This window comes from Heterocephalus glaber, unplaced genomic scaffold, assembly GCF_053883595.1.
Source record: "Heterocephalus glaber isolate CG9 unplaced genomic scaffold, H.glaber_assembly_v1.0 deba00000281, whole genome shotgun sequence".
In the NCBI taxonomy this organism is placed as follows: Eukaryota; Metazoa; Chordata; class Mammalia; order Rodentia; family Bathyergidae; genus Heterocephalus; species Heterocephalus glaber.
Window position 1 is genome coordinate 36,403,954 of NW_028258139.1, and position 13,339 is coordinate 36,417,292.

General features: G+C 37.9%; 1 protein-coding gene across 1 annotated transcript; it reads right to left on the reverse strand.

Moving 5' to 3' along the window:
* Window positions 1-1,064: 1,064 nt before the first annotated feature.
* Enam (enamelin) lies at window positions 1,065-13,339 on the reverse strand. The gene is made up of 8 exons (XM_004871726.1): window positions 13,286-13,339; window positions 11,823-11,891; window positions 11,659-11,703; window positions 10,944-10,985; window positions 9,098-9,343; window positions 7,672-7,734; window positions 5,227-5,280; window positions 1,065-3,890 (listed from the first exon to the last, which is right to left on the reverse strand). Exons 1-8 carry the CDS (start codon window positions 13,337-13,339, stop codon window positions 1,065-1,067), a joined length of 3,399 nt encoding a protein of 1,132 aa, XP_004871783.1.

Sequence of the window (13,339 nt, forward strand, 5' to 3'; positions counted from 1 at the left end):
TACTTGTTAGTAAATTTATTCTACAGTGGTAGTTTGGCTGGGCCAAGAGAAAAATGCAGGTAGAATTTAGAGTACATACAAAAAGGGGGGAAACGACATGTTATTTTAAGATACGAAAGTAGTGTAGCAGAAAAAAGAAATTGAAGATATGATAGGAGTCTGAAAAAGGATTATTTGGCAAATGATACATTAAGAGACAACAGAAGCTGGGTATGGTCGTGCACACCTATGATTCCAGCACTCTGGAGGCTGAAGCAGAAGGATCATCACATTTTCAAGGCCAGCCTGGGCCATATAATGAGTTCAAGGCCAGCCTGAACTACATAGTGAGACCTTGTATCAAAAAGCAAAACAGAACAAAATAAAAAAGATAACAGAAAATTAAGAAGAAAGGAAGACATAGTGGAGGAGGTAAGCATAAAGACTAATTGTAGTTAGAGATAGCTAGCTTAGTATGTGGGAAATGATAATGAGAAAGGTGAAAAATAGAAAACTAAATATAGAATGGTTGAGGGAGAAAAAAAGGGAAGAAAAAAGAAAGGAAATGATAAAGGTAAAGATAGACAATGAAATAAAAAAATTCTGAGAGACTATCAACTATGAAAAAAATTCAGAAAAACCAACAACAAGGAAAAAAATGTACAGTGCATCAGGACTATTCTGATGGGTAGATCTCCATACATAAAATGGAAAGTTCATCTGCCTTTCAGATGTGCAAAATCAGACGGTTTTGCAAGTAGGAAACCTTGAGGGAAAAGGAGGAATCAGCAAGCAAAAGGAAACTAGCCCAGACAAGTGACTTCCAAGTTTCAAAACAGGGTGGTCATGTCCTTCATGCATTTTCCTATGTCTGCACTAATTTGTGACAACACTGGATCCAGCCATCCCCGTAGGCCCAATCATATTAACTCTACCTGGGCCACTATTCCTACTTCTGGGAGGGGAAAACTTAGGATTACCAAGAAGGGTGTACATTAATTAAGTCTTGGAGAAAGAGTTTGGGAACCGTTGGTATAAAATATTAGATATTTTCCCTTCCCGACAATACTTGATTGAAATAATCCCTAGGCCTGAAGTAGTACACAGTCTTGTACTTGGTCCTGAGGATCAGTCCCTTTTTGAAAAGATTCAAATGGAGTATGTCCGTCTACATTAACTTGGTCTATATTTATACTTCTAAAAGGCTCCCCAGTAGCTAGCCCAACAAATGTATTAGGATTTTGAGTAGGCATAGTTAGATCCCTGTCAAATGGGCCTTGTCTTCCACTGATAGATGGAGTTCCAATGCTAGAAGACTGAAGCTTTGTTAATTGGGAGCCAAAACATGGTACCTGCAGGACACTGGGTGGTCTTTGTTGCTGCTGCTCACCCTCCTTTCCTTGGATTTCATTTTGGATGCCTTCTGACTTGGGCCCTTCATCAGCTGTACGAATAACAAGCTGCTCAGGAGTAAGGTCAGCAGTTCTTTCATTGAGATGGTTGCCTTCAAAAATTTGTTCCAGAACATTGTTCCCATCTCCTCCAAGATCATTTTTGAGACAAGGTGTGTTCTTTGATTGAGGAAAGCTGGCTTTGGGAAAGGATCTAATTCCCACTTGACCCTGTTGATTATTCACAGAGCATGGTGTGTTCTTCAGAGTTGGCACATCATCTCTAAAAGTGCTTGGGCTTTGGCTTTCCCCAGGCAGTTTCTTCTCAGAGCTGTTTCTTTGGCCAGGTAGGATGTTTGCTGGGGAGACAATAGGTCTTGCATGTTTGGTATGACTACTTTCTGTATAGGTGGGGTTGATGTTTTGATTCTCTTCTGGTGTATTACCATAGGATGGAGTGTAGACTTGTAGAGCCAGTGGATTCTCATTGGGCCCTGTGGAGCTACCAACACAGCAAGAACTTTGTGGGCTTTGGTGAAATAAATGTGCTTCTGTTTGCTCTGATAGGTAACTTTGAGGAATGAAGTCCAGGAAAGCCAAATGCTGTCTCTCTGGTGAATTTAACCTAGTCATTTGCATATCATAGTTCAATTTCTCACCTTCGTGCCACGTTGGGTTTTTCTGGAGGCCAGCGGGAGGGTTACTGGAATAGGGATAGTTCTCTTTCTGGTTTGGTAGGCTAACTTTTTGTAAATTTGTTGCCTGATCCCAGTAATTTCTGTTAAAATATGGCTCACTTTCTTGCTGCCCCGGTACTTTAATCTTGTGGTCCCAGGAGTTCCACGAAGGAAAGAGAGTGCTTTCTTCTTGTTGGATGGCATTATTAACATAATGTCCCCTGCTGTCCATAGGTGGTGATGTAGTGGGACCTGGTCTGTATAATGGAAAAGTCTCATCCAGGGTCCAGGGATAAAATTCACTGTAAGGAGAATCTTCTCTGGGTTTTGATGGATTATCTAAGGAATAGGGAAGATATTCCTTTGGTTGATTTAAGGCATATTTCCCACCATCATAGTGCCTACTTGTTGGTCTTCCATTAAAACTCAACTCTTCCTCACCCCATCTACTTTGTCCTGGGAAAGGTTCATCTCCAGTTGGATCAGGTGGGTCCTCTTCATTATAATGGACTGTCTCTTTCTGGTCTGCAGTCTTGAGGGGATATTGTGGATGTTTTGGTTGCCCCATAGTATTGGGAGAATCAACTCTCTCATCCCATGTATTACCTCCAATGTATGGTGAGTTTTCTCTGGGATAATAGGAGTTATATTCATGGTAAAAAACATTTCCCCAAGAGCCAGGAGAAAGATGAGGTAAATGTTCTTCCTGCTTGCCAGGATCTTCCTTAAAGGATGGAGGGATTTTTTGGTGACTCCAAGTATTTCTTCCAGCAGGAAAATGTTCACTTTTAGGAGAAGGGATTACCTCAGGATAGATAGGCTGATGTGTACTGTGCTTTAATTCAGGCTGTTTAGTTTGTGTTTCATATGGGATTCTTTTTGTCTCTAAAGCAACCCCTTTGGGAAAGTTCTGGCTTTGGGTTTGTGCATTAGAATTTGGCACTCCTCTGGATCCTCCTCTTGAGTAATAGGAGTTTTCATGTTGATTAGCAGAATTAAAATTAGGGCCTAGCATGTTACCCTCAGGGTGAGGCCATCCAAGATTAGGTTTATTAACTCCATAATGTTGAGAGTTTCTCCAGGAGCCTGATGTATCCTTTGTAGGAGTCACTGTTCTTTCTTTTTGACCCAGAGACTTTCCCTTTGGATTTTGGATTTTTTCATTGTGGCCAACAGTACCTTGTTTGGGACTCAGTGGAGTAACACTGGTTCCCACAAAAGGTTTATTTGGCCCCTGAGGCTTTCTTCTGAAATTTGCTGGATTTCCTGCGTAATTGGGGTAATTGACTCTAGAAGTGGGTGTGTAAGCTTTTCCATAAGTTGGATTTCTGGGACGAGCTGCTTGTTTGCCTTCCCAAGCAAAGGAATTCCCCTGACCTCTTTGACCTGGTTGACTTTGGTAAAAAGACCCAGACTGTCTCTGCCCAGTGGCAGTACCTGTGGGATTTGATTGTCTTCCTGAAGGAGAATTTCTCATGTTAGGATTTGGATAAATTTCATAAATTTTTGGCTGACTTGGTTTCCATGGGATTTGACTTCTGGGTATTACCTGGCCTGAAAAGTTAACTCTAGGGAGTGGGAAGATCCCATTTTGAGCTGTAGGGTTGTTCCCAGTATTCAGCCCAGGAACATTGTTTAGTGTTGGACTGGTGTCATTTTTGCCTTGACCTCCTGGTTGGGTAGAATTAGTCTCAGGTACTGTTGAATTAGCTGAGGGTTCTGATGGTGGATCCTCTGGCTTAGGAGGATCTTCTTCTTTAGGTTTTTCATAATCTTCAATTTCTTCTGAGTAATAAGGACGACCCCCAAAGCCAGGATATCCAAAAAATCCAAAATAAGGATTCTGTAGGAAAGAAGATGGAAATTCATAATTATTCTTTGTTTCCTACCATGGTGTTGCTTGGAATTTTTTTTAATGTAATGGGGAAATCTTAGCCAAATGCTCCTTTTAACACCACTGGCTGTGCTTTCTTGAAATTTGATTCCTCCTTAATTTCCATGTTCCCACACCTTTGGTTTTTCTCTTCTGGTGCTGTTTTTGACCAGTCAGTCTAGATCTTAAATCTGAGGGTTTAATTTTTTTTCTTTTGGTTCCGTCCTCTGGCCTCCTCATTTCTCTGTTCTCACTTTACACACTTGCCTTGAACAACATATGGCATGCCTGTACTTTCTATCCAGATACATGCTAATGACTGAGAGGTGTAACTCTGTTCCACAACACCATCTCCTGAGGATGAGGCACGTCTTCTGTGGGCTTCAATTTATGTGTACAATAAAGGAATTAGATGATTTTTAAAATCCCCCTCTGGGGGTAACATTCTAAGATGCTCTTAACTTGCTTCTCTGCCTATCACTGTTTAAAGTCTTTTTTATTTTTTTGGTACCGGGAATTGAATATAAGACCTTGTACTTGCCAGGCAGGCATGGCACCACTGAGCTACATCCCTGGCCTTGTCTAAAGCTTTTTTTTTTTTCCCTTAAATTCTTTTATTGGTACACTTAGGTAAACAATACATTTACATTTATCACTGGGTGCTTGTACCTGTACATAGTGTATTTTGGTTCTTATTTTTTCCCCATTACCTGTGCGCCCTTCACCCCCTCCACCCTTCCCTATAGACTTTGTTTCCATTTTTTTTCTTTTCTCATGATTTTTTCCTTTCCCTCCTTTCCTTTCCCCTTCCCCTCCCACCACCCCTAAAAATATTATTCTCATTTTCTTCCCACTGTTTTTTTTCTTGGTACCGCGGATTGAACTCGGGACCTTGTGCTTGCGAGGCAGGCGGCAGAACCACTGAGCTAAATTAAATCTGTGGCCCCCTGTCTAAAGTTTTAACAAGTGTTTGAGAGACATCTTTTTTTTTTTTTTTGGTACCAGGGAACGAACTCAGGACCTTGAGCTTTCAAGGCAGGCAGCGGAACTGCTGAGCTAAATCCCTGGCCCCTGAGAGACATCTTTCAATCCATGTGGAGCAGAAATGATGAATCACATTTTATTCAGGTTACTGGCTTGATTTGTTTTACTTTTTTGGTTTATTTTTCCTTTTTTTAAGCCTTAGGAGCCTGAGCTACAGAAGATTCATATGTTGGATTTTAACTTTCTTTTTAGACGTGGATCAAAAAGCAGAGGCTGATAGATTGTAATTCCTTTTGGGGAATGTAGCTTTACTTGTGCTTACCCCTCCTTCTTCATTGCTGAGTGGTGGACGTCCAAAACCGGGGGGTGGCATCCTCTGAAAGGTGAACGACACAGTGAACACAGGAGAAAACCACTCTCTACGCTGCCGTTTGTTTATAAGACTGAGGGTGTGCTAAATTAACTCGTTAGTAATTGGGTGTTTAATACTCTGAGCTTTTAGCTTCGGAGTCTATAGCTGTTGCTATTAAGAGTTGTGATACATTAGTGAATGTTGTAAATCCAATGGATTTAGCTGGATCCTAGATCGTCCTACTCAAAATACCCTGGATGGCTGAATCTCTTATTTGGCCCTCCACTACCTCCAGCATGCTTACCCCCACACCTATCCCCACCACAGAGAGGGAGAGGCAGGGGGAGATTGATTGGAGTAATATTAGATTCCAAACATCTATAATAGAACATCTAATAATAGCGATTAAGTAATGATGTTATTTTTAGAATGCTTGCTTCACATGTGGGACTCAATTTTTCTAATCAAATTTGAAAGGTGAGTTTCTGCTCAGGGACTGTTACAAAATGGGAGGATTTAGAAAATCAGTTTGGTTCCCATAGACTTTCTCTTTAAAAAATCATTAAAAAATTATAGTTAATGCATATTAATTGTACATATTGATGGGTTTCACTGTGACCTTTTCATACATGCATATATTGCTATTGTGCTTTTGTTGTGTCCCTCTTCCAACTACCCTTTCATAACCTCTCCTCACTTCCTCTTTCCTCCAGTCCCCTTACCCTTCTCTTGTTATCTTTTAAATGTTTACCGTATTCTAGCTTCCACGATAAGTGAAAAATACAATATGTGTCTTTCTGGATTTGAATTATTATTATTTTTTTGGTACCAGGGATCGAACTCTGGTCCTTGCCCTTGCAAGGCAGGTGGCAGAACCACTGAGCTAAATCCCCAGCCCCACCCCCATGAATTATTTTACTTAACCTGATGACCTCTAGTTCCATTTGCCTGTGAATGACATGTTTGTTCTTTTTTATGGCTGAATAATACCCCATTATGTTTAGATATCATATTATTTTTACCTGTTCATCTGTGGACAGGCACTAGGCTGATGCTACTGTCTGACAACTGCGAGTGGAGCTGCAATAAACATGGTGTGAAGGTATCTCATGATGCTGACTCCATTCCTTTGTAGTGTATATCCAAGAGTGGTACACTGGATTGTATGGTAGCTGTACTTTTAGTTTTTTGAGGAACTTCTATACTGTTTTCCATAGTACTGTACTATTTACATTCTCATCAACAAGGTATAAAGATTCACTTTTCTCTGTTCTGTCAGCAGGGTTTTTTGTTGTTGTTGTTGTTTTGTTTTGATAATAGCCACTTTGACTGGAGAGAGGATGAAGTCTCATTGTAGTTTTGATTTGCATTTCTCTGATGGCTGAAGATGTGTGGTTTTTTTTCCATATATTTATTGGCCACTTGAACTTCTTTTTTGGAGAAATGTCTGCTCAGATCATTTGCCTCTTTCTGGACTGAGTTTGTTCTTTTGTTGATATATATATATATATATGTGTGTGTGTGTGTGTGTGTGTGTGTGTGTGTGTGTATTCTTATAAACTTTCAAGAAGTTCTGTGTAGATGAGATTAATATTGTTCCATCACAAGAATCATGGTGCTTTTAAAATCTTTACCCAGAACCTCCTTAGTTTCCTTCACTTAGTATGGCTGTGAAAGGAAGTCACTCTTTTAAGGAGAAAAAAGGGACTCTTACTCTTTGAAATCAATTGTTCCTGGTCGGTAAGAAGCCCTCTTAGTTCTGGGGTTGTAGACAAGAATAACCCATACCAAGGCCGAGCATATAGTTGTCAGTTATTTCTTGATGTCGTTTTAGTTGTTCTTTAAACTACTACTGGCCTTTACTATTTCTTTAGTTCAGCTAGTTTTGTCATTTCTTTTTAAAATGGCTATAATACTATTTCAATATTGTTTTATTTTAATAATTTTAAACTTTAAGAAATCTTTTATTAGTATTATTTTGCAAGATAATAATGATATATCTGTGCCTAGAAACAATAAGATAGCATGTAAACGTCTTAGTCTAGTCATATCTGACTTTATGGTTTTCAAACTTCATTTTGTTTTAATTTTCCATTACATTAATTGAGAATAAGTATTGTATTCATAATCTCTCAGGGAAATGGAGGGATAGTAATAAAGTAGTACAACTCTTTAAGATTAATTTATTAATGAGCTTTTAGTAGCTGTTAGGTAATTTAGGCTGTTTCCATGCTGTGGATTAGTCTGATTGGAAAATGCAGAAACCTCTTAATTTTCTGGATGATCAGTGCTGTAATAAATTTGTTTCACACTCTCCTAATTGGTGTAGGGCGTTCCATTAGGGTGTATGAACATGTCTTAATTTAAGAATAATATACTAAAATAATTTTTCTAGTATGAAAAACAATTTCTTACCTGTGGAATTGGCCATGGGGGTTGTTGATAGGGAAATAATCCATTGTTGAATGGTGGGAATGGCTAGAGAGAAAGAATCAGAGTTATATAGAAGTGAGAAAAATAAATGCAACATGAAACAAACTGAATATAGTTATTTGAAATTTGGTCTATATTTCCTTTTACATTAAATTCTTTCCCCCTTATGTGTGTGTTTTAAAGACAGAGACGGTAATAATAATTACTATTATCAAACAGTTATGGTCCAAGCACCATGCTGTTTTCTATTATTAAATTATTTTAGACCTCAGATAACTGTCAAAGATATGTTCTATTATTATTCCCATTTTACTCAAGAATCTGAGGGTCAGAGAAGTTGTCACTTGCTCAAAATCTTATAATGGGAGAGTGATTGAAATCAATATTCAAAGCCAGGGGTATCTTTTTATTGGGATTTTGGATTCCCTATACCTATCATTGCATGTAATGATAAATGATCCAATGACAGTATTTTTGAAGGTGAAGTCTTGAGAAACCATTTGTACATCCTCCAGCTTATATTAGGACTATACTTACATCATCCTGAAGTACTAGAAACAATGCTAATTTCAGAGCAACTGTTTAAACTATCAAAATATAGATTTAGAAAGAACTTAGAGACCAATCAGTTTATTCATAGGGACATCATTGTCTAGAAAGGTGAAGTGACTTGTCCACTACCATAAACTGGGGATAGTCCTTGAGCCTTTCTTTTTTTCTTTCTTTCCTCCTTTCTTTCCTTCTTTTTTTTCTTTTTAATTTTCTTGTTTTTTTTGAGACAATGTCTCACTGTGTAGTTTCAGGCTGGCCATTAGCTCACTATGTAGCCCATGCTGGCCTCCAACTTGCAGCAATCCTCCTGCCTCAGACTCCCGAGTTCTGGGACTATAGGTGTGTGCCACTGTACCCATTGAGACTTTGTTTCTTTACTCTTACACTTACTGTCATTTTGTTGTGATGTATTGGCTCCATATTTTTAAAATATCTTTTTTTGTGTATGCATGGTACTGAGAGCCTTCACACTGACCTCCATCTCCAACCTTTTAAAGGCTTATTTTATTTTGAGATAGTGTCTTGCTAAATCTAAGTTGCTCAGGCTGGGGTCAAACTTGTGATCCTCCTGCTTCAGCCTCTGAGAATGCTGGGATTATAGGCATGTACCACCATGCCCAGATAAAAGGGTCTTCTTTAAAACAACAATATTTAGGTGATTTTTAACCAGACAAGGCTAGAATTGACTTGTCAGGCACTTTTAGATAAACATCAAAACTAAACTAGATATTGTATCACCACATGGAGTGTCTGTACTACATTTTGGAGGAAGCCTGTATGCAGAGGTGGTGGGGCCCCCAAATCCCTTTCCAGCCTTTTTATGATTCTAATCTGGAGTTTCCTGGGCAGGCCTCACCTGTGGTGGTTGGGTGTCCACCTTGCCCTTGGATGGGTCTTGTGGTGGCTGATTTAAAGGCTGCTGTTCTGGTGGCTTTTGTGGCTGAGTCTGGTTGGGCTTCTGGGTCTCTTGGGTTGGATCAGCCTTGGTCTGGTGTTGGGGTCCTGGGGGGTTCTGCCATCCACTGGGCTGTGGCCACATGGGGGGCATTGGGTACTGTGGATACGGTGGTGGGATTTGGAAGCCACCTCCATAAGGGCCCATCTGAAAGAGCAGCAGAAACAGTGACATCGCCTTAGGGCTGAGCTTCAGATTCCCCATCCTCTAAACCCAGCCAAAGAGCTCAACGATACAATGGAACTTGACTCAGCAACAGAAGTTTCAAGATCTTCAGCAAGAACTTTAAGTGCTGTCTTGCTAAAATGAACTTTAGTCTTCCAGAAAAACCAACCTAATCAAAAGGCACAATTCAGTGAGAAATTTCAGTTTAAGAATTTGATGATTTCTAACTCTGAAATCTGACTCAGGTAAGGACTGTACTAGGATAGGTTACAGGGAATTTGATATCAAGTTCAGAACTCACATGACTTGTTACCAAGCTGGATAAAGAGACAAAAAACAGAAAAAAGGTAAAGGATGTGAGACTGTAAAGCAAAATAGAAAACAAACAAACAAAACCAAAAAATAAAAACAAAAAAGAAGAAAAGAGTAAAAATTGCTTGTATATACACCCCAGTATTGTTCCTGTGCTTGTTGGCTATAGGTGGATTCTCATTAATTCTGCTTTTGTTATCAGGATCTCTATAATTGCAAAGTTGGACAGGGTAGCAAATGTACTTATAATTTGAAAATGTTAATTTATGAATTGACATCAGTCTAACAGTGTCAGCCTCCATTTAAACATTTCCTCCATGATTTAATGCCAGTCTCTATCCCTAATCTTCATTAATTATTCTCTATTTATTGGATAATTACTCATGATGTAGTGCAGTGCAAAGGTTATGAGAATTAAGATTCAGGATTTTATGGGCTGGAGATTTAGCTCAGTGGTTCTGCCGCCCGCCTCACAAGTACAAGGTCCTGAGTTTGATCCTCGGTACAAAAAAAAAAAATTCAGGATTTTATGAAAATTAAGTTGGTGAAAATGTCAATCCATTGGCAAAGGCACTGAAAGCAAGAAGAGACTGTGAAAAAGTTGGGCCAACAGAAGTTGAGGATGAGAATATTGAAAATGATGATTTTAGGCAAGAGTATTCAAGTGAGAATGGCTTTTATTCAAATGAAAGAGATTAAGAGAAAATTACTGAAGTCCTTGATGCCCCAGTCCCCCAAATGGCTGTCACTATCATGTCGAAAAGTCAGAAGTGACATATTGTATTATTAGGCCATCATAAATTTTTGTCAGAAAAATTATACCAAAGGAGCCAAGTAACACTGGATTCATGTATTAACTTGTTCTAAGAATTAACATTGATAAGAATAACCAACAATTTCAGTATTAACTTTCAAAATAATAAATAAAATTAGCTATTCTAACAGTATTTACTAAGCTATTATGTTGTCATTATTTGTGGAACTGTCTTCTGTGATCTTTTTCCAGAATCAATTTTTCTTGGATATAAATAATCCTTGTAATTAATAAATGATTTTGGTTTATAGGAAAAGAACAATAGTAATGAATAAGGAGAAAATTTGATGTGAGGGGACAAGTGAAATGATTTTCTGTCCTTGAACCTTTTATAATGATTATATTGTAATTTAAAGACCTGAACGGCTACTGTCTGTATTAGCTAAGACAAACATTACAATGTAGCTCTTTGGGTGTAAACAAGAAATCCTTAGCAATAAACAAAGAAGAACTTACAGGCGGGGGGTGCATATAGTTGAATTGACCATAGCGCATCATCTGCAATGAAAGGAATTCATTAATGTAAGCTAAAGTGAAAAGTTTCTTCAGTTGACAAGGGATCAGAAATAAGTTGAATTTCTGATTTTAAGGTAGGTAGTCATAATGTCTTTGAGTACTTATACACAAATTTACAATAAGTGTGCCTTTAAAAATTTCTGGGTCTTTTAAAGACAGGATTTAATTTTGAGAAGAATCAACATAAGATAATTTAAAAAATCAAGTCTACTTCAAAGTTTTGAATATTCTGTTCTATTCATTTGGTGCTCAAGATTTGAGAGCAACATAATTCTGTGATAAGATGATTCTTTGTGATGTGTACTAAATTTGGCTAATCCTTGTATGAGTTATATAAAAGATATGCTTAAGCATCTACCTTCTAACATTTGGTACAAGTGGCTAGTTTTGCTAGTTAACAAAATTAGCCAAGAAGCTGGTATCAATTCAATTTTAAGATAAATCCACATTTCATGAAAAGCAATATGGAAGCACGTAAGTGGAATCATATTGATAGAAATTGCTACTTTACCTCATTTAGGACTTCAAATCTTCCTGCCTTCTTTCATAAGAAATTTCATATATCAGAAATTTTGTCAGTATACTCATCTTTCATGAACGTCTACAGTAGGATGAGACTCTGGAAAACTTCTCCTCTGGTGCTGAGCATACATACCTCCTCACTTTTGCTGCTAAATCCAGGCATTCGGGGCATGTACATCTGGAACTGAGAGAAGACAGTGACAAATGAAGACCTCAGTGCAACAAGCCCCACTTTTGCCCTCAGGCTGTGCAACAACAGAACACAAAGGAAAGGTTTAACAGTTAAGAGATACTCACTGGCATAGCTGCAGAATTACCAAGCAGACCTAGAAATACCAAGAAGATCTTCATTTTTCCATTTGGTACCTATAATACAAAACTGTATTATTTTTGGACTTAGAAATAACTATGCATAGGACACACTGCAGCTACTTAGGTACTAGCCTGCTTGCCTGTATTCCAGGAGAATACAGAAATACGGGCGTCTAGTGCCATTTCATTGTTAAGAAACTGTTAGTTATTATCTGGTACTGTTCTGAGCTGCCTAAAGAATCAGATTAAAAAGAAGGATGAGAGGGATGGAGGGAGAAAGGGAAGAAGGAGGGAAGGAGGGAGGGAGAGAAAGGGGGGAGAGAGGGAGGGAGGGAGAGAGAGAGAGGATACTTGAGAAAATCATGACACTAAAATGTGGAAATTAGAAATTAGGAACTTACCCGAAAAATAGGAATATTTATAGTTTTGAGTTTCTAGGTGGCAAGTTAGTTTACAAACACATAGAAATATCCAACAACATTCATTGTATGGAATAATCACAGTTTTGTTTTGAGACAGGGTCTCTCTATGTAGTTCAGGCTGGCCTTGGACTTACTGTGTACCTGAGGCTGGCCTCAAACTCAAGGGATTCTCTTGCCTCAGCCTCTTGAATGCTGAGATTACAGGCATGTACCACCATGCTTGGTAATAATCACAATTTTAATGAGTGCACATTCTAAAATTAGGACTTTATACTACTTTTTAAGATGTTAAAGACAACATGCCATTATAGAGAAGTTAATTTGTATTCTAATTAGATGGAAAAATTCTATTTTTCCTTTTTTTCTTTATTCATTTTTCTATTGTATAATAATGTTAATTATTATTATTTTGTCTTTAAAAATTGCTTTTGTTTAAGGGCTAGTTAGGACAATAAGAACAAATACCAATAAATGTAAATTTATCTCTTTGGTAGATCAATAACAGCTGAAACTAGTGTGTGTAATATAGGTTACAACAGCACAAAGAAGCTAAAAATTAGAATGCTGGTGTAGGTTTACCCTTCTAAATATTCCTAAGATTATGAGTCCAGATTGTGAGGAGCTTTGGATATTTAATTTCTCTCCTGATTATCTGTCAGTTTCCTCTCTATTGTGGCCATAACACCCTCTTGATAACTTGCATACTCATGATGTATGTGGCTTTTTATTTTACAAATACTCATCACCAAATGCCACTTATTTTCTCTTTTATAAAATTAGCATGTTATCTTAGATGACTTTTAAAAACCCTTCTCCCTCTAAAAGTGCATGATTGGATAAAAATTTATGATTATTTTTTGAATTGAAAGTAGTTTTCATTGATTGCTATGAAGTACAATTCATCTGTGAACACAGAAACTCTGGTTCTTCTGACATATTAAATAGTGTTTTGTTCACTCAGCTATACTTCTGATAATATTTAGTTTGATATATTAGATACTGGGAAAAATAAATGAGAATACTCACCAAGTTACATAGCTTAGGAAAAGAGGCTCCCTTTCTGCACTGAAGCAGCAACAT